This window comes from Salmo trutta, chromosome 7 (assembly GCF_901001165.1).
Source record: "Salmo trutta chromosome 7, fSalTru1.1, whole genome shotgun sequence".
Taxonomy (NCBI): Eukaryota; Metazoa; Chordata; class Actinopteri; order Salmoniformes; family Salmonidae; genus Salmo; species Salmo trutta.
Genome location: NC_042963.1, coordinates 22,034,238 through 22,056,849, shown reverse-complemented (window position 1 = coordinate 22,056,849; position 22,612 = coordinate 22,034,238). Strand labels below are relative to the sequence as shown.

Sequence of the window (22,612 nt, the reverse complement as noted above, 5' to 3'; positions counted from 1 at the left end):
TTCATTTTTAATACATAATAGTGTAGGGCAGTGACAAAAAAAATCTCAATTGTATCTATTTTAAATTCAGGCTGTAACAAAAGAAAACGTGGAAAAGGTCAAGGGGTGTGAATACTTTCTGAAGGCACTTTAGTTACATAACATTGAATAGCTATACGTTTTATAAAATTGTAACGTAAGTTTGATATGTTCTATATTTCCTATAATAATGAACATCTTCTGGTCTTACTCAGGATGCAGAACAATCACTACATTACTTAGGGTTACCCATTTAACCCTTCCACCAAGGTGCATATTAAGCTGTATTTTGTATCTTAACAACCTTCCATGTAGATTTAAGCAGAAACTTCAAATATATCTACTACAATACATCTAATACAGGCACTGCTCCCGAGTGGTGTAGTGGTCTAAGGCACTGCATCTCAGTGCTAGAGGTGTCACTACAGACCCTGGTTCAATTTCAGGCTGTATCACAACTGGCCATGGTTTGGGCGGCGCGCAATTGGCCCAGCGTTCTCTGGGGTAGGCCGTCATTGTAAATAAGAATTTGTTCTTAACTGATTTGTCTAGTTAAATTTGTAAAAAAATACATCAGATCCATTGGCAACAACACATAGTTAAGGGGTACAAAAACTATTAATTGTGTATGGTGTGAACATAATTTCATTCTCTGTCACAATGTCTGCCATTTAGTATTTGTGCTTTGGAATATGTTTTGGTTTAAAGCAAGGTAGATCCATTTGAATACTAAATGTGATAGAATATACAGTATAAAGGACCACATTATACTTTTTGACCAAGGCATGTATTAAGGGCAGTCACGCCAATGGTCCTATCGAATCGGATCCTTTTTTATTGCACAACTAGTTGGTATGTTTTCAAGGAGGGCGGAGTGTTTGAATTCAGAGGACCACTGGTTCGAGCCCAGGAAGGGGACAGGGACAGTGGAGGAAGCAAAGCTGTTAGCAGCATACTGATGTCGGTTTCACACACTTGGGTGGGTAAAGGCATAGTGCGGATTCAGCACGAGATAGTGCTTGTGGACAACCAGCGTGTATGGTACAGAAACTGTTGACATAGATCAGCACATAGGTGTGTGGATTTAGGTGAGGTTGCTGATGTCAGTCAGGAAAAAAATTGGACAGTCCTCAAAAGTTCTCCTTGTAGAAGTTGAATCCAAAGTGCTCACACTGGGCCTTGATGAGTTTAGCCAGTGCAGGGGCTCCACAGTAGAACACATGAACCTTCCCTTTCTTCTCCTCTGCCACTTTCTGGAACACCTGCGGTTGATACATGTGAAAGAAGAGGACATTTTCAATGTACTGTGGTTGGACAGGACCCACAAGCTTGCATGTCACTGAATCACGACTCATTGCAGGTTTTTCCTGACCACATAACCTGACCAGGAAAAACTCAGGGCCCTTATAGCCAACAACGAAATAAAGCAGAGGCACCCCATACCGATTTTAGAAATGGTGCATCTCTTCAAGATTAGCTGAAAAATGCTCTATGAGCTTTATAATGGACAGGTACAGATATATACAGAGATATAGTTTGACATCCATACCTTCCCCCACTCTGGCCTTCCTGGCTGTGTGCGGGTGCGAAGGCCAGTGATGGAATCCCTCTTTTCCTTCTTGGCCAGGAGGTCTAGCGCCATCTGCAGGCCGATGGCCTTCATGTCATTCTTGCTGAGGGCAGAGGTCATGTACATGTGCATCTCCAAGAAGCGGCCTGAGGGTTCAAAAATCAAATCAAACTTGATTTAAAGTGCATTTAAAATTGCAACCACTTTACAGTAAAAACAGTAATAAGATAGATAAATTAAACAAAAGGCATTTACACATGTACCTTACACAGAGAAACACAGGAGTGGAACAAACCTTAGATTTGACCCCTAACACACAGTGGTGTTTCTCTTACAGAAGATCTTACTCTTTCTTTCTTTGTCCTCCCTCCATCTCTGTATCTTTCATTCCTCCCTTCTCTCACTTACCCTCTGGCTCTTCGTCAGCCTGATCCATCTCCAGTTTGGTCAGGAGGCTCACGAACCACTCAAATGATTTCTGGTCTCTGTTGATCCAGATAAAGTCAACCTGTAGGAGAACCACAAACAGAGTGTTTAACAAATGTTTACTATAACTAATAATGTTTTTTGCCTGGTCCCAGATCTGTTCATGATGTCTTGCTTACTTGGCCACAGGAGTATGGAAGACTGCACTAACAGATCTGGGACCAGGCTAATAACTACAAGCTTTCAGGCCCAATGGGGATCTGTCATCTGCAGTGGGTCTTACCTTCCTCAGTTTCATCTCACTGTCCTTAATGTTCTCACACCACGAGTAGCTGCAGTTGGGGCAGTTCTGTTTCCTCATGCGATAGCTTAAATAGAAATCAGAAGTAAAACTGCAAAACTCAAAACTGTATTGCCACACCAACCAAAGTTGTTAGGAAATTGACTTACAGAAGAATATGCGGGCACATTTTTAGTTATTAATAACCATAGTATTGGGCTAAGTTTTAACAAAAGTAGATATTGGTGCCATAATCATCATTGTAGGATTATAGCAGTTAGTGCTTCTAAATTCTCTGTGTTTCTGTTCCAGAGCAATCTAGCATGTACTTACTGGTACATGATGCTCTGTAAGATGGAGGCGAAAGGCGTGATCCCAATACCAGCACCGATTAACACAGCGTGTTCAGAGGCAAAGATCTGTCTCGTCGGAGTCCCATATGGCCCATCCACGAAGCACTGACAGACAGAGATACAGATACTGATAGGCATTCAGAGTATATTCAAACCTAATGTGAATGTCTAGATAGCTAATAAGAGAATGACATATCACCTTGATGGTATAACGCTTCATAAATTGAGAATGACACATCACCTTGATGGTATAACGCTTCATTCATTGTTATAAGCCTTTATAATGTCTTCAAATAGGGTTAGTAATATGTTATGTATGTCTATGTACAGTATCAATGATTAAATGTTACAGAAGCAGGTTGAAGTCAAACTCACTTTGACGTTGCAGAACCTGTGGTTTTCACTAAGCTTGGCTGTGATCTATGTTGGTTGGGAGGTAAAACAGATTAATCATCAGTTATAATAAGTAATAAGATGTTATCATAATGCATTACAACAGTGACCCAATGACCCAAACTCCTGTACTGTCAGACCAGGGCCCATATTCCTAAAGCGTCTTAGTGCAAAAGTGCTGATATTGGATCAGTTTTGCCTTTTAGATCAAAATAAATAAAATGATGTTGACATGGGGAACCTGGGCTCGTACTCTTGAAGCCTCTCAGAGTAGGAGTGCTGATCTAGGATCAGGTCCCCTCCTTTCCATATAATCTAATTCATTATGATCTAAAAGGCAAAACTGATCCTAGATCAGAACTCCTCTTCTGAGATGCTTTATGAATATATGCCCTGACCCTAGATCAGAAAAACTGCCCTGAGATGCTTTATGAATATGGATGATAGATTGCAAATTACTCTTTTATATCTTTACTCTTTTATATCATTATATCCTCTTAGTACGAATAGATCCTCAGAGATTGAAAGTAGTGTTACGTTCAAGCTCTTTGTGTATGAGAAGTGCAATTATTTGGTGGATTGCAGTGGACTGTAGAAATGTGTACTCCCATTAACTCATGGCTTCTCCTGACTGAAAAGAAGTCCTGTGATATGGACATAGGAGCACAGAGAAATCCTGGGTGATGGAAAAGTACTGAAGTACATCTTTGTGGAATGGGAGCTAAGGGTATAAGTTGACACTGCACTGTATTGAATATATGCATTCAGTTGTACATCTTCGCTGAGTAAACATGTGAAACATCACTCAGAGTTTAGGCTCTTTTGTATGATAAATATCTTTATTCTATGTTGCATATTGTCTTCTTATCAGGGGCCCAGATCATACCTCTCTGAGCGGGGGGCCTTCTCCTCTCTCTGCTTGGTTCTGCTGGTCTGGGTTGGGCCCCTGTGGCCCTGGTCCTGGGCATGGTCCTAGCCCTGGTCTACACCCGTTTTGTCGATACAGGGTCAGCTCGATGGCATCGTCCTTGTTGGAGGCCACCGTCCCGTTGCAGTTCGCACATTTAAACAGCTCCTCCTGCAAGAAAATATAATGATTTAGCCCACTCCCATATTCCAGGGTCCTACTTAATTGTATTGTTTTGACTTTGTGTATGTAGAATTGTATTGTATTGCTAACAGAGAGAATTATAAGTAGTGGGTGAAAAAGAAGGTAGAGAACCTGGGCGCTCCTCTGGTGCCGTCTGTCCTTCAGGCTGGCGCTCAGTCTCTTGGTGCTGACCACCTGGCTGTCTGGCTGCCTGAAGTACTCATACAAACGATTGGTCCACTGGCCCATGGAGCGGATATGCAACCACAGAGTATCTTTTCAGAAAAGGATGTGCAAGCACAGACACACTCCATTGAGTTGTATGGAAATTTTCCTGGATGTCAAAGCTGCAACTGGACAATGTGTATGCGTTTCTAAGTTTAGTTTAATTTGGAGGCAGAAGTTGCCTAGAGGTTAGAGAGGCAGACCAGCAGCTGGAAGTTTGCTTGTTCAAGCCCCGGGCTGGGCCACACAAAAATGGGAATGGAACAGAACTGGCAGATGGAAAGCTGCTGGTGTCTGATCCCATGTACAATTGCTCTCCATCCGCTGAGGCTGACTTGTGGGCGTTGGGAACGGCAGAAGACAAATTTCCATTCAAACTAATGAACAATAAAGTTATATTTTGTATTACATTCTAGTTTAGAGAGAGTGGGGAACTGGATGTAACACAGTTTTTAGACAAACTGAGTGTACCTATGTCTATATGAATGCATCTGCCACTATATTGAAGCTATTGGAAGCAGTTTATCATAGCACGCTGTGCTTTATTACGGGCGACAGGTTCAGTACACATCACTGCATTCTTTACCAGAAAGTAGGCTGGCCCTCTTTGAATACGTAGATCGATTCAATGCTCTCTTTTTTATTTATAAAGCTCTCTTACATACAGTGAGGGAAAAAAGTATTTGATCCCCTGCTGATTTTGTACGTTTGCCCACTGACAAAGAAATGATCAGTCTATAATTTTAATGGTAGGTTTATTTGAACAGTGAGAGATAGAATAACAACAAAAAAATCCAGAAAAACGCATGTCAAAAATTTTATAAAATGATTTGCATTTTAATGAGGGAAATAAGTACTTGACCCCTCAGCAAAACAGGACTTAGTACTTGGTGGCAAAACCCTTGTTGGCAATCACAGAGATCAGACGTTTCTTGTAGTTGGCCACCAGGTTTGCACACATCTCAGGAGGGATTTTGTCCCACTCCTCTTTGCAGATCTTCTCCAAGTCATTAAGGTTTCGAGGCTGACGTTTGGCAACTCGAACGTTCAGCTCCCTCCACAGATTTTCTATGGGATTAAGGTCTGGAGACTGGCTAGGCCACTCCAGGACCTTAATGTGCTTCTTCTTGAGCCTCTCCTTTGTTGCCTTGGCCGTGTGTTTTGGGTCATTGCCATGCTGGAATACCCATCCACGACCCATTTTCAATGCCCTGGCTGAGGTTCTCTCCCAAGATTTGACGGTACATGGCCTCGTCCATCGTCCCTTTGATGCGGTGAAGTTGTCCTGTCCCCTTAGCAGAAAAACACCCCCAAAGGATAATGTTTCCACCTCCATGTTTGACGGTGGGGATTGTGTTCTTGGGGTCATAGGCAGCATTCCTCCTCCTCCAAACACGGTGAGTTGAGTTGATGCCAAAGAGCTCCATTTTGGTCTCATCTGACCACAACACTTTCACCCAGTTGTCCTCTGAATCATTCAGATGTTCATTGGCAAACTTCAGATGTGTATATGTGCTTTCTTGAGCAGGGGGACCTTGCGGGCGCTGCAGGATTTCAGTCCTTCACGGCGTAGTGTGTTTCCAATTGTTTTCTTGGTGACTATGGTCCCAGCTGCCTTGAGATCATTGACAAGATCCTCCCGTGTAGTTCTGGGCTGATTCCTCACCATTCACATGATCATTGCAACTCCACGAGGTGAGATCTTGCATGGAGCCCCAGGCTGAGGGAGATTGACAGTTCTTTTGTGTTTCTTCCATTTGCGAATAATCACACCAACTGTTGTCACCTTCTCACCAAGCTGCTTGGCGATGGTCTTGTAGCCCATTCCAGCCTTGTGTAGGTCTACAATCTTGTCCCTGACATCCTTGGAGAGCTCTTTGGTCTTGGCCATGGTGGAGAGTTTGGAATCTGATTGATTGATTGCTTCTGTGGACAGGTGTCTTTTATACAGGTAACAAGCTGAGATTAGGAGCACTCCCTTTAAGAGTGTGCTCCTAATCTCAGCTCGTTACCTGTATAAAAGACACCTGGGAGCCAGACATCTTTCTGATTGAGAGGGGGTCAAATACTTATTTCCCTCATTAAAATGCAAATCAATTTATAACATTTTTGACATGCGTTTTTCTGGATTTTTTTGTTGTTATTCTGTTCAAATAAACCTACCATTAAAATTATAGACTGATCATTTCTTTGTCAGTGGGCAAACGTACAAAATCAGCAGGGGATCAAATACTTTTTTCCCTCACTGTAAACTTCCGCCATACTTAACATCATTTAGACGTATGAGTTAACATCCTCGGTTTCAGGGATGGCTAACTCTGGAGATCCCTTCAGTCTTCACAGTTGTATAACCTTTATGTAACTAGGCAATGATTTACAATGACGGTCTACCCCGGCCAAACCTGGACAACGCTGGGACAATTGTGTGCCGCCCTATGGGACTCCCAATAACGGACGGATGTGATACAGCCTGGATTCGAATCAGGGACTATAGTGACACCTCAAGCATTGACATGCAGTGCCTTAGACCGCTGAGCCACTCGGGAGCCCAGATAGGTAAATCTGCTTTTGGTTTCTTTACACCCCATGTACTGTATGGAACAATCTACAGAGTTCCCTGCAACTATATGTACTGGTGCCTCTCGGGCAATTCAAATTGTTGATTAGGGACCTCTTTGCTGAGGAATGTGATTATTTCTCTTAAGTATGTTTTGTAATCTTGTATATTTGTATTGGTCTTAAATGTGACTCCGTGCTAAAATGTGAAATAAAAATAAAAACCTGGCTGCTCTGGGGCACTGCTGATGGTGAAAGGATGCCACTCATACTTAGCGATGTCTGGAATGTTGATGTAAACATAATCCCCTGGTTTGAAGTGGAAAAACTGGGGCCGCTTGATTACCAGATGGGTCACCTGCAAGTAACAGACATTTTTCAACACTCTCAAGGGGGGAAACAAAAATGGTCTCTGAACAAAAATAAAGACATTAACTACTAGGCTAACAGAGCCATCTACACTCTGTCCAAACTGCACAATGCTACTTGACTTTTCTCGCCTATAGTAGGGTTGGTAGGTTGGGATAAGATGAATCATATTATAATCTAATACTTCAACAGCAGAGATGTAGTCAAACTTCATTATGTGTTGAGCAGGTGTCATAACACAATAGCTACATATTGAAAAACACAAAAGTGAATAGATGTCCTCTTTAAGAAAAGTGATCGCTATTGGTATAACATTCAGATGGGCACCTTAGACGGCAGCAGGTTGACCTCCACGATGTAGAGGCCTCCCATGTGAGAAACAGCGACGCCCACTAGTTTCTCCAGCAGGAAGATCACACCAGGCACCACAAACCACTTCCAGAAGTTGGCACAGTGCACCACCAGCAGAGCCCACACCCACACATAGGACAGGTGGGACCAGTAGAACACCTGGGGAAGCAACACACAAAAATATAAAAAAAATGGAGTATTTGGGTGTAGTGATGGAGGGAGCTAGTGTATGTGAATGTACAGTGCCGTGATTAAGTATTTGACCCCTTTCTGATTTTCTCTATTTGTACATATTTTTGAAAGTGAATGTTATCAGATCTTCAACCAAAACCTAATATTAGATAAAGAGAATTGACAAATAACAAAAAATAAAAACGTTTAGACATTTTTGCAAATGTATTACAAATAAAAACAGAAATACCTTATTTACATAAGTATTCAGGCCCTTTGCTATGAAACAGGTGCATCCTGTGTCCATTGATCATCCTTGAGATGTTTCTACAATTTGAGAATTTGAGTCCACCTGTGGTAAATTCATTTGATTTGACACGATTTGGAAAGGCACACACTTGTCTATATAAGGTCCCACAGTTGACAGTGCATATCAGAGAAAAAACCAAGCCATGAAGTTGTAGGAATTGTCCGTAGAGCTCCAAGACAGGATTGTGTCGAGGCACAGATCTGGGGAAGGGTACCAAAAAATGTCTGCAGCATTGAAGGTCACCATGAACACAGTGGCCTCCATCATTCTGAAATGGAAGAAGTTTGGAACCACCAAGACTCTTCCTAGAGCTGGCCACCTGGCCAAACTGAGCAATCGGGGGAGAAGGGCCTTGGTCAGGGAGGTGGCCAAGAACACGGTGGTCACTCTGACAGAGCTCCAGAGCTTCTCTGTGGAGATGGGAGAATCTTCCAGAAGGACAACTCTCTCTGCAGCACTCCACCAATCAGGCCTTTATGGTAGAGTGGTCAGACAGAAGCCACTCCTCAGTAAAAGGCACATGATAGCCCGCTTGAAGTTTGCCAAAAGGCACCTAAAGACTCTCAGACCATGAGAAACAAGATTCTCTGGTCTGATGAAACCCAGTTTGAACTATTTGGCCATAATGGCAAGCGTCACGTCTGGAAGAAATCTGGCACCGTCCCTATGGTGAAGCATGGTGGTGGCGGCATCATGTGGTGATGTTTTTCAGCGACTGGGAGACTAGTTAGGATTGAGGGAAAGATGAACGGAGCAAAGTACAGAGAGATCCTTGATGAAAACCTGCTCCAGAGCACTCAGAACCTCAGGATGGGGTGAAGGTTCACCTTCCAACAGGACAATAACCCTAAGCACACAGCCAAGACCACGCAGGAGTGGCTTCAGGACAAGTCTCTGAATGTCCTTGAGTGGCCCAGCCAGATCCCAGACTTGAACACGATCGGACATATATGGAGAGACCTGAAAATAGCTGTGCAGCTATGCTCCCTATCCAACCTCACAAAACTTGAGAGGATCTGCAGAGAAGAATGGGAGAAACTCCCCAAACACAGGTGTGCCAAGCTTGTAGCGTCATACCCAAGAAGACTCGAGGCTGTAATCACTACTAAAGGTGCTTCAACAATGTACTGAGTAAAGGGTCTGAATACTTATTTAAATGTGATATTTCCGGGGTTTTGATGTCTAAAGCCCTGTTTTTGCTTTGTCAGTATGGGGTATTGTGTGTAGATTGATGAGGAAAAACACTATTTCATCCATTTTAGAATAAGGCTGTAAAGTAACAAAATGTGGAAAAAGTCAATGGGCTTGAATACTTTCCGAATGCACTGTATGTATACGATCACGTGTCTCTCATACGCGAGGGAATACTTGGGAACAGATTCCCAAAATGTTAATAAATTGGAGCTGATTTCCTGGTGTTTTTAATCTGTCCAAATAAAACGGTCCGCCAGTTGGGGAACCCTGGTGTATACCATGTGTATCCCGTGCATAAGACTAATAAAACTTTAAAGTTTGTATATGAGCGCCTACTAAATTACTAGCTAGATTGTCAACTGTACCTCAAAATGTCCGCTGCGGCGGACAAAGGTGCTGGAACAGACCACCATTAGACAGATCATGATCTGTAGCACCATGCCGGTAAGGGATGCAGAGCCCTGCACCCAGCCAATCCCTGGCCTAGTAGTGAAAAGGTGCTCCCACAGGCTGTAGCTGCTGTTCTGAGATAGGTGTACTGAAGGAGGAAACAAAGGATCAGACCATGTTACTGTAAAAATTCTTTGTGAAAACTGCTGATGTAAAAAGAGGTTTATAAATAAATGTGATCAGTTGAAAGCCACAATACAGCACCACCTTAGACCAAGGGAAAGGGCTGGATCAGTCTAAACATTAACATGCCGTTATGTGTACCACAGAGGCGGCTGGAGAGAGGAGCTATAGGAGGACGGGCTCATTGTAATGGCAAGAATGGAATAAATGGAACAGTATCAAACAAATGACCGTTCCATTAATTCCATTCCAGCCATTACAATGAGCCCGTCCCACTATAGCTCATCTCACCAGCCTCCTCTGGTGTACCCTCCAGTCTAGAGACATCATTCAGAGATGCAAATACCAAAACATTAAATTGAAACCAATAAATGGGTTGGTTGTTTAGCAACAAAACCATCACGTGCGCAACTATGGGGCAAAACAGACAGGGTTGGCTTAGATTGTTGTCAACATGTTTATTTTGTCTCCAAATGTTTATTGAAAACATAAATACATTTGCACAAAGCACACTTGTTGTCTCTCAAATACATAATTACAGTTGCTGGTTAGCTAGCTAGCGAATTTGAGCCATATTATTTAGCGTTGACATGGAATAAGTCAAAACACCTCAAAACAAGACATGATATCAAGAACAAGATACAACTAGCGGAAACAAGCCAACTACGATTTCCCACATGGCATCTTATTGTAATTGTTGCTAGCTACCTGACCGTTCAAAATCATAACAACGCATGATTCGTTTTCGTGACTTTGTCAACCAACCCGTCTATAGAACAAATATGTGTTTAGGTGAGGTAATAAGTATTGATATGGGAAACACTGATGTGTACTCAGTCTTATTAAACACATTTGGCATTCTAATTATAGCCAAAATATAGTACCAGTCAAAAGTTTGGACACATCTACTCATTCTTTATTTTTGCTATTTTCTATATTGTAGAATGATAGTGAAGACATCAAAACTATGAAATAACACATATGGAATCATGCAGTAAACAAAAAAGTGTTAAACAAATCAAAATAGATTTTAGATTTTAGATTCTTCAAAGTAGCCACCCTTTGCCTTGATGACAGCTTTGCACACTCTTGGCATTCTCTCAACTCTTGGCATTCTCTCAGTGAATTCTAATCACTGACAGTGTCACCAGCAAAGCACCCCCACACCATCACACCTCCTCCTCCATGCTTCACGGTGGGAACCACACATGCGGAGATCATCCATTCACCTACTCTGTGTCTCACAAAGACACGGCGGTTAGAACTAAAAATCTCAAATTTGGACTCATCAGACCAAAGGATTTCCAGCGGTCTAATGTCCATTGCTCGTGTTTCTTGGTCCAAACAAGTCTCTTCTTATTATTGGTGTCCTTTAGTAGTGGTTTCTTTGCAGCAATTCAAACATGAAGGCCTGATTCACACAGTCTCCTCTTAACAGTTGATGTTGAGATGTGTCTGTTACTTGAACTCTGTGAAGCATTTATTTGGGCTGCAATCTGACTCTAACTCTAACGAACTTATCCTCTGCAGCAGAGGTAACTCCGGGTCTTCCATTCCTGTGGCGGTCCTCATGAGTGCCAGTTTCATCATAGCGCCTGATGCTTTTTGCTACTGCCCTTGAACAAAACTTTAAAAGTTATTGAAATGTTCTGGATTGACTGACCTTCATGTCTTAAAGTAATGATGGACTGTCGTTTCTCTTTGCTTATTTGAGCTGTTCTTGCCATAATATGGACTTGGTCTTTTTCCAAATAGGGCTATCTTCTGTATAACTCCCTACCTTGTCACAGCACAACCTATTGACTCAAACACATTAAGAAGGAAAGAAATTCCACAAATTAACTTTTAACAAAGCACACCTGTTAATTTAAATTCATTCCAGGTGACTACCTCATGAAGCCGGATAAGAGAATGCCAAGAGTGTGCAAACCTGTCATCAAGGCAAAGGGTGGCTGAGTTACAGTTCATATAAGGAAATCAGTCAATTGAAATAAATACATAGGCCCTAATTTATGGATTACACGACTGGGACTGCAGATATGCATCTGTTGGTCACAGATAACTTTAAAAAAGTTAGGGGAGTGAATTATAAAAACCAGTCAGTATCTGGTGTGACCACCATTTGCCTCATGCAGCGTGACAAATCTCCTTCACATAGAGTTGATCATGCTGTTGATTGTGGCCTGTGGAATGTTGTCCCACTCCTCTTCAATGGCTGTGCGAAGTTGATGGATATTTGCAGAAACTGGAAGACGCCGTTGTACACGTCGATCCAGAGCATCCCAAACATGCTCAATGGGTGACATGTTTGGTAAGTATGCAGGCCATGGCAGAACTAGAACAATTTCAGGTTCCAGGAATTGTGTACAGATCCTTGCGACATGAGGTTGTGCATTATCATGCTGAAACATGAGGTGATAGCGGCGGATGAATGGCACAACAATGAGCCTCAGGATCTCACCACGGTATCTCTGTGCATCCAAATTGCCATCGATAAAATGCAATTGTGTTCATTGTCTGTAGCTTATGTCTGCTGATACCACAACCCCACCGCCACCATGGGGCACTCTGTTCACGAGGTTGACATCAGCAAACCGCTCACCCACCTGACGCCATACACGCTGTCTGCCATCTGCCCGTACAGTTGAAACCAGGATTCATCCGTGAAGGGTACACTTCTCCAGCGTGCCAGTAGCCATTGAAGGTGAGCATTTGCCCACTGAAGTCTGTTACGATGCTAAACTGCAGTCAGGTCAATACCCTGGTGAGGACGACGAGCACAGACGGTTTCTGTGCTCGTCGTTTTGCAAATTCTTCAGATTTGCAAAACCATAGTTTCGTCAGCTGTCCGGGTGGTTGGTCTTGCACACTCTCTCAAAACTTGAGATATCTGTGGCATTGTGTTGTGTGACAAAACTGCACATTTTAGAGGGGCCATTTATTGCCACCAGCACAAGGTGCACCTGTGTAATGATCATGCTGTTTAATCAGCTTCTTGACATGCCACACCTGTCAGGTGGACGGATTATCTTGGCAAAGGAGAAATGCTCACTAACAGGGATGTTAACAAATTTGTGCATAAAATTTGAGAGAAATAAGCTTTTTGTGCATATGGAACATTTCTGGGGTCTTTTATTTCAGCTCATGAAACAATTGTCTCAAGGCTTAAAAATATTTTTTGGACTGGTTGACTGCATCTGGGAGAGGGAAGGTTTATAACATGTGAGTGTTTGTGGTTTAGAGCGTGTGTGTTACTGCGTACCAAAGTTCATGAAGTGGGCAGTGGTGTGCATGGTGGAGAAGGTGACAATGGCGTAGCCCACCATCTGATGCAGCAGGATGTTCTGGTCCAGAGGCAACACCCTCACCACCCAAGTGGCCCGCAGCCAGGTCAAACAGCGCCGCAGCATTAGCACCTACACACATTCACATGTAAACACGTATATACACAGATACACAGACACAATCAATGCAAAAAGTCTAGTGTTGCTAAGGGAAATATCACAGCTGCATGTCGATGTCTACCTCTTAACACCAATACCCTCATGAAGGCCTTCGCCGAAACGTGCTGGTTTAAAAGATTGACTTATGAAGCAAACATTCATTGTCCTTTCCGAGAGTTGCTGAATATCTCTTCATCTCTATCTACCAAACCACATTCACCCCCTCCCTCCCCCACTTCCCCACTAACTCCCTCACCATGACAAAGGTACAGTTAAAGTTGAGGCACTGGCCGCAGCCCTTGGCCACCATGTACCAGAATCCCCCCTCTGCGTTCTTCAGCATGGCGGTGATGAACAGCAGCAGGTTGAGGCAAGTGTAGGCGCACAGAAAGAGGAGCTTTCGGCTGTTGTTGTGCCAGTACGCCGGCGTAAGGTAGCGTGGGGTATGCCGCCCCTTCTTCTGCTCCAGGCCGGGAGGTTTCAGCCAGTTGGCAGCACTAGGTGGTGGAGGAAATGGAGGGCCCATATTTACAAAGAGTTTCAGAATAGGAGTGCTGATCTAGGATCTAGGCACTTCTTCTGCGGTAAAGATCATTCTTTGGGGACATATTAACTATGTTGCTAAGATACAGAGTTGGAAAACAGACACTGGACTACATAAAATGTCTCAGGGAAAATCTTATGCGTGTATGGACATGTGAGCCTTCCTTATATTTTGCATGTTTGATACATTCTGAGCCTGATTCCCTGACAAAAAGTAAGCATATTCCTAAACTTTTTAGTCCAGGGCTGGGCTTCATCTGTGTCTGGGAAACCGGCCCCATGTTTAAACATGTTAGCTGTGCCTTGAGACCTGATGGTGAGATTCTCCATAACCTCAGGGAAGTTCTCCAGCTCGGCCTTGAGCTCCTCGAAGGTGATGGAGCCGCTGTTGTCCTTGTCAGCCGACTCGAACAGAGCCAGGGTCAGGTCGTCAAGCTTCTCCTCTGGCAGGGAGATGGCGCTCTCGCGCAGGCACGACTTGAGCACTGTGCGCAGCTCGTCTGGGTCAATCGAGCCACTGCCTGCAGGCCAAGAGAAATCATCATAAATAGTCTGTTGCAAGTTGCTGAAAATATAGGCAGCTAAGTTGGACGCAATAAACTGCATGTCCTAAAGGTGAGACAATGCGTGGAGGTTTCACTGACCATTCTCATACATCAGTTTATATAGCATACCAAAAACGTGTAGATGTTTTATGTCACTGTGTGTTTTAATGGTGGATAATGCACACATTTTGTCTTCATAAGTAACACTTACAAGCTTGGTCACAGATCTATGTGTGTCGTCTTGCCAACTCCTGGTCACTGGCAATTGTCAAGACTGCACAAACAGATCTGGCACTAGTCTAAACACATACCATCGACGTCATAGACCTGGAAGAGGAAGCGGAGCTTGTCCGTCTCGCTACCATGGATCAGCAGATCCAGAGCCTTCAGCAGCTCGTCCAGACTGATGGTTTTGCTACCGTCAGAGTCAAACAGCGCAAAGAACCGCTCCGCAAAGAAAGACTGCACAAACACACACAGAATCACACACAGCACTGACTTCTATGGACAAAGTAAGTAAAACTCACATACCGTACATAATCCATAAAGCACAATCATTTAGAGTAAGTGGAAGTCAGACATTGAGACTGTTCATTTTTGGAGGCTCTGTATGTGAATCTTCACGTATTTGACGTTATTGCACTGTACCCCCTACCCATCCTACCCCAGCCCTATTTGAGCTTATTTGTCACAAAAAAATGACCAACAAAATACATAAAACCTCCCCCAAAAACTTTGGGGACAATGAGAAATCAGTTGAACCTTGACCCCTGACTCACCTCCTTGACCTTGAGGGCCGTTTTGAACTCCTCCAGGTCAATTTCTTTGTCATCTCCCGCGATGCTCTCAAACTGCTTGGTGACCCACTCCAGCCACCGTGCATCCTCATCCAGACTCATGGTGCTGCTGGGATGGTAGCCTTCTATGCTCACCACCACGCCTGCTGTAATTTCAACACACGAAATAACCTACATAAGGCCATGGCAAAAAGGGAGCTTTAAAGAGGGAGAGGCTATATGGACACGCCTGGTGTCCAAATTGATGAAGTATGTCGCACAGCTGAGAGTTGAGTGTGAAGACAAATGAATTCAGTTCAGTCAGTTGTCCTGATCCAGTGGTGCTGATGAGCCCTTCACAGCTAATTTATGATGGCTAGCTGGCAACAGCAGCATGGCGCTAATTACGACTTGTTAAAGAATGTGATGTTTATTTCGATGGGCAAAATAACTTGTAGTATTGGTCTCCATCTGGATTTAGACACCATCTCCAATTTGTTCCATCCCACTTGATTTTATTTAGAGTAGGACAGCAGCCTACATGAGAAATAACTTGTAATATTGATTGTTACCATCTGGATGTCACTGTGATAGTCTACACTGCTCAACAGGGAAAGTTTGCGCTACAATCAGACAACACATCATGGGGCACAGTGTCCTTTAGCTCCTGCTTGCCACAGTAAGGCGAGGGAAGTAGCTAGATAGTGTAGCCAATATCAGGCCAGGGTGATGGCTAAAGCACATTTATTGCAGTGATTTTCAACAATTACTCCGATAAAAATGGAATGATTCTGTACACTCCAAGTCCCAACTTCGGCTCATCGGGACAACTGACTGAACCGAATCCGTTCGTCTCCACTTGACTCGCCCTGTGTGACAAACATCATCAATTTGCGCACCAGGCGTGTCTGCATAGCCTCTCCCCTTTAAAGACAATGGCCGGGTTCAAGAGGATCAAAACCATATTATAAACCGGGTGGTTCAATCCCTGAATGCTGATTGGCTGACAGCCGTGGTATATCCGACCGTATACCACTGGTATGATATTACGTTGGCAACAAGTTTATAATAGCAATAAGGCACCTTGGGGATTTGTGGTATATGGCCAATGTCCAATGGCTAAGGCCTGTATCCAGGCACTCCGCGTTTCGTCATGCGGAGAAACAGCCCTAAGCCATGGTATATTGGCCATATACCACACCCCCTTGGGCCTTATCGCTTAAATGTATCATGGGTAAATTGTGACTGACTGACCTACAAATAATATTGAGTAGTTATTTACAATGCAAGGTTTTTTGTAGATCAGTCAGCCGGCAGTCACCTGCACTGTTGGCTGCAATGTCGAACAAGACCAATGTGAAAGAACATTTCCAAGTCAGGTCAGTTTGGTTGAGGTCAGCGCAATAATGTGAAAAGGGTAACAGTTTGTGAGACATGGCTAGTAGGCTGCCACTAATGTAACGTAGTGAGGGTTTGTGTGATGTAGGCTAGTTTGAGAAAGAACACAAATTACTTGATTTGACTACTCTACCTGATTTAACTACTGTAGAATTGATGATTTACAGATCTAAAATAAGACTTTGACATCTAGTGTGCTACATAGAAGCGGGAAATAAAGATTTAGACTTGAACCACAAAACAATGCTTGCACAGAGATGACAAAGGTTTGCAATTGCATCACTGGCTCGGGGGGATGAAGACAACTATAGAAAGAATACAGTGTGACTGAGGTTGCCAGGTGGATGTCAGAACCTCTAATTAAAGACTTGCATCCTGATCATAAGTAAACCACTTACCTCTATTGTGGAGTTGAATGAATCCCACTTCTTTACAATACACTGTAGACGGTAATTTGCAGTAGCAAGTTGACTTTGTAAAGGTAAAAAGTAGACTTGACTCCCAGGATCTGGTCGAATTAAAAGTTTTAATACAGAGCTTTTCGGAGTACAGATAGTTATGTGAAAATGCAAAGGCTAATAGCACCAGAGGCTAAGAAAAATTGTATAGCCCCAATGGCTAAAAGCATGGTGGCTAAAGAGCAAATTATGCTTCTGAGTATCAAGATTGTATAGTCATTCTGAATTACGTAAACATGCATCATTACAGACATTGGTGGATATGAAGCTGATACAACTTTCAATTGAACAATGAGAATGGTGAGACATCTGTTACATTGTCATGTTTCCTACAGAGAGTAATGTCACAGATGAATGGGGAAACCTTTGGCGGTTAGTTATAATAATAAGCTTTGCTAATGTTCAGGATTTCAAGGTTGGATTGTCACGAGTTGAGGCCTAGAGTGTCCTGACATCTGATACATAGTATGTTGAAAGACAGGTCTGTGTGAGTGCAATTCCACGGTAGCAGAGTGACACCGAGACCCAATTTGACATAATCTGAGGTGTTTGTATTGTGCCCACTATCGGTTGAGACACAGCATGCTCTTGAATACAGGGTGGGTGTTTTAGCTGATAAATGTACAAAAATGTCAATACATTTGAAATTTCTACTTTAATACGGTAGCACAAAGATGGTTGGAGATTTGAAAATGTTGACTTGAATGGGAATATCAGTTTGAAATTATACTGTAATCTTCCATGAAATCATAGAAATATAGATAATAGAATAGACTTCCAATTTAAGTTGACATTCAACGGTGGGTTGACCGGAGGCCATCTTTGCGGTAATATTTAGAAGTCAAAATTTCTATTAAATTTCAATTTCAATGACGTATCAGCTAAATTACAGTGGTCTGACGGGATATGTCCATTCAATGAATATATTTCTATGATTGAAACGCCAACCACCTTGTGTCAAGAGTATGCTATGTCTCAACTGATGGAGGGCACAACACAAGCACCTCATATTATGTAAAATAGGTCCTAAGCTACAACATATGTGCACATTTTTTTATTTATAAGAGTTTACTTTTAGTTTACTTTTATTTTTAGATCATTGACATTAAAGGTAAAAAAATGTCCACATTTTTATAAAAAAATGTTTTGACACACATTCTTTGTATGCTTTTAAATTATATAAAACTCAAACGTTTATATTTTCCAGTGATGATGACATGGATGTCTCATGGTAAGGTGGGGGTATGCAAAATGGGCCAACTTTGAGCACATCTATCAGGTCCAAAAAGTCACTTTCTGACCACTTCTAACAAATGCAAATATGTATAGAAAGTTTTGTGGAAATCAAAAGTGGTGTGGTCTAAAAGTTATTGAAATCAAATGGAATGAACCTGATGGAAAGGAGGAGGGACTTTGTATACAGTATTTATTTGGCCGGAAGATATACAGCAACTGTTATAAGATTGGATAATACATGCCATCATATATTTTGATGATCATCTTGTTTGTTTTTATAGGCAAGGCCTATTATCTCTCCAGTTCTTTTTTGGCAATAAAAAAACGGAAATAACAACATTCTGAACAAAATCATATGTTAATCACTGGAGTGTTAGACTAAATCGACATAGTTCTAAAAACACTGCTTAAAATCGTATAAGCCTGTATTGACGGGAAAGCATAGTATTTATTACCTGTCTTATACCTTCACCAGTCATAATCATGCAATCTTTGCATAAGAAGTTGTGCTTACCTACAACACAGATAGGCTTCTGCGTCAATACTATGTCCAATTTTCTGAGCTGGTCAATGCTTTCAAGATGCACCTTTCTCCAGCATTGATATTTTTCTTCACTCATCCAAACCCAAACTCCCTGGTTGGCAGCCTGGCTTATTCTAGTGATGGTGGAGGGGACAGAACAGGCAGCAGTGAGCCCTGATACCCAGCAGCTGTGTCTGACAGCCCACTCCCCGCTGAGCAGCTTTCAGTACTGGCATCAATGCTTAGATATAATGTTGTGTAATAGCAGTGGGTCGCCCTCATATCTCGGTATCAACATGCATACAGGTCTTACATACAGTACTTAGTGTGATTGTGAAGAAACATACTACTGTTATTGGTCATACTTCAATTACTTACTACTAGTGTGGCTTTATTACTAGCCACACTTTAGATATTGTAGGAATTATTTCTGATTTAGTTATTAATGGGACTTGCGAAGAAAACGTCCCATTCTAAATATTTGTCATACTTCTTTTTCTTATTATTATTTGGAATGCTACTCCTCCTACACCGTTTAAGCTAGAAAAGTAATTCAAACTTTAAAACATGAAGATCGGTCTGGAATAGTGTGCTTGAATACAACTTTTTGATATCTGTTCATTCATTTTCATGACATTTCCTCAAGATTCTGAAAGGCCCCATAGTGACATCATCACTTCAAATATTCAATTCACTGTAAATGCAACAATACAACTTTTGACACAAATCAGCTACCTTGACCACTTTGCCACAACTAAGACACAAAGTTGAAGCGTATGAAATCTTTGTCTACTTCTCTGCTATTCAAATCTGAGGTTTGAAGAATTCCGATAAAAAGTTACAGCTGTCTTAGTAACCGCTTCAACATTTTCTGTAACTTTTTATAAAGACCTGACATTTTTACCACTTCCCCAACAACAGAGGGTAAGATATATTTGTCTACTTCTCTACTATTCAAATCTGTTCGCGAAACATAAATATATTCTACAGATGTAACGATACAGCTGTTTTAGTAACCGCGTTAACACATTTTTACCCAACTTTTTCCAAACAACTGCCGTTTTGACCACTCCTTCAACAAGTCAGACAAAAGGCACTGCATCTCAGTGCAAGAGGAGTCACTGGGTATTTATATCACCACCCCTTTTTTAAACTACTGGTAATTGAATAACACATATGGAATCATGTCAAACCAAAAAAGTGTTAAATCAAAATATATTTTAAATTTGACTTTCTTCAAAGTAGCCACCCTTTGCCTTGATGACAGGTTTGCACACTCTTGACATTCACTCAACCAGCTTCATGAGGAATACTTTCCCAATAGTCTTGAAGAATTTCCCACATATGCTGAGTACTTGTTGGCTGCTTCTCCTCCCAAACCATCTCAATTGGGTTGAGGTCAGTTGATTGTGGAGGCCAGGTTATCTGATGCAGCACTCCATCACTCTCCTTGGTCAAATAGCCCTTACACAGCCTGGAGGTGTGTTTTGGGTGATTGTCCCATTGAAAACAAATTATAGTCCCACTAAGCACAAACCAGAATGGATGGCGTATCACTTCAGAATTCTGTGGTAGCCATGCTGGTTAAGTGTGCCTTGAATTCAAAATAAATCACAGACTGTGTCACCAGCAAAGCACCCCCACACCATCACACCTCCTCCCCCATGCTTCATGGTTGGAACCACACATGCGGAGATCATCCGTTCACCTACTCACAAAGACTCACAAAGACAGGGGTTGGAACCAAAAATCTCAAATTTGGACTCATCAGACCAAAGGACAGATTTCCACCTGTCTAATGTCCATTGCTCATGTTTCTTGTCCCAAGAAAGTCTCTTCTTCTTATTGGTGTCTTTTAGTAGTGGTTTCTTTGCAGCAATTCAACCATGAATGCCTAATTCACGCAGGCTGGGCTGCAATCTGATGTGCAGTTAACTCTAATTAACTTATGCTCTGCAGCAGAGGTAACTCTGGGTCATCCTTTTCTGTGGCTGTCCTCTTGAGAGCCAGTTTCTTCATAGTGCTTGATGGTTGTTGCAACTGCACTTGAATAACTTTTAAAGTTCTTGTAATATTCCAGATTGACTGACCTTCACGTCTTAAAGTAATGATAAACTGTCATTTCTCTTTGCTTATTTGAGCTGTTCAATTGGCTCAAACGCGTTAAGGAAAGAAATTCCACAAATTAACAAGTCACACCTGATAATTGAAATGCATTCCAGGTGACTACCTCATGAAGCTGGTTGAGAGAATGCCAAGAGTGTGCAAAGCTGTCATCAAGGCAAAGGTTGGCTACCTTGAAGAATCTAAAATCTAAAATATACTTTGATTTGTTAAACACTTTTTTGGTTACTATATGATTCCATATGTGTTATTTAATAGTTTTGATGTCTTCACTATTATTCTATAATGTAGAAAAAAAGAGAAAAAAAAAAAAACCCTTGAGTAGGTGTGTCCAAACTTTTGACTGGTACTGTATGTATATTTAACAGGTGGGGCTCAAAACAAGTCGAGCTGAATGACGGGTTGCCACTGGCTGTAGCGTTAAGATTTCCCTTCACTGGAACTAAGGGGCTGAAACCGAACCATGAAAAACAGACCATTGTTCCTCCGCCACCAAACTTTACAGTTGGCACTATGCATTCAGGCAGGTAACGTTCTCCTGGCACCCTCCAACCCAGATTGGTCTGTCGGACTGCCAGATGGTGACGTGTGATTCATTACTCCAGAGAACATGTTTTCCACTGCTGCAGAGTCCAATGGCGAGCTTTATACCACTCCAACCGATGCTTGGTATTGCGCATGGTGATATTAGACTTGTGTGTGGCTGCTCGGCCATGGAAACCCATTTCATGAAGCTTCCAGTTCTTGTGCTGATGCTGCTTCCAGAGGCAGTTTTGAACTCGGTTGTGAGTGTTGTAACCGAGGACAGACGTTATTACGCACAATGCGCTTCAGCTCTCGTTATGTGAGTTTGTGTGTCTTCCCACTGTTGTTGCTCCTAGATGTTTCCACTTCACAATAACAGCACTTACAGCTGACCAGGGCAGCTCTAGCAGGGCAGAAATTTGACGAACTTACTTGTTGGAAAGGTGGCATCCTTTGACGGTGACACGTTGAAGGTCACTGAGCTCTTCAGTAAGGCCACACAGCCATGCAATCTATGTGCTTGACTTTATACACCTGTCAGCAATAGGTGTGACTGAAATAGCCGAATCCACTAATTTCAAAGGGTTGTCCACATACCTTTGTATACATAGTGTATAGAACTGATTGTTCAATGCTATCTATAAAAATGTCCTTGTCAGGTATACATGCAGACTACAGTATGTCCATTAATGGAATAGGTTCCATCGTTGCTGTCATAATAACCACTTCAGAAGTAGACAAAAACCTTTGAGCCAAGTGGATGAGGTGGAACAGCTGCTATTGGGTATTTATATATCACCACCCCTTTTTTAAACTACTGGTAATTGAAGAGTACTGCAGTTGGGGAAAGGGTACCACCTAGTGGAGTGGTGCCCTACTTCATGTAGTGGTGCCCTACTTCATGTAGTGGTGCCCTACTTCATGTAGTGGTGCTCTACTTCATGTAGAGGCGTGGTTCCTTTGACCTTGTTTTCATGGTGTACCTTTGTGTTGTAACAAAAGAAGATGTGGATACTGCAGAATATAGAATTACAGGGCTTCTCTAGAACAGACTGTTTATATCATTTTTGTTTCTCTACAGCATTTTTGCTGATCAGAACTGTGCTGATGCATACCACTAAGCTGTACACAGATTCAACCACAAATGTCACTTACTGAACAC

The 22,612-nt window shown here is 42.3% G+C and overlaps 1 protein-coding gene across 2 annotated transcripts; it reads right to left on the bottom strand.

Annotated features, from left to right (window-relative positions):
• Positions 1–718: 718 nt before the first annotated feature.
• nox5 (NADPH oxidase, EF-hand calcium binding domain 5) lies at positions 719–19,012 on the bottom strand. Of its 2 annotated transcripts, none has more exons than XM_029758377.1 (17): positions 18,793–19,012; positions 15,190–15,353; positions 14,722–14,872; positions 14,176–14,386; positions 13,579–13,819; positions 13,142–13,295; positions 9,672–9,844; positions 7,608–7,790; positions 7,137–7,269; positions 4,263–4,405; positions 3,927–4,118; positions 3,023–3,067; positions 2,628–2,752; positions 2,298–2,382; positions 1,997–2,096; positions 1,568–1,734; positions 719–1,280 (listed from the first exon to the last, which is right to left on the bottom strand). In XM_029758377.1, exons 1-17 carry the CDS (start codon positions 18,896–18,898, stop codon positions 1,149–1,151), a joined length of 2,505 nt encoding a protein of 834 aa, XP_029614237.1. In that variant the 5' UTR covers positions 18,899–19,012; the 3' UTR covers positions 719–1,148. The 2 variants fall into 2 exon arrangements, with proteins under 2 accessions (XP_029614237.1, XP_029614238.1); XM_029758378.1 differs by lacking the exon at positions 18,793–19,012 and adding an exon at positions 16,983–17,286.
• Positions 19,013–22,612: the final 3,600 nt, after the last annotated feature.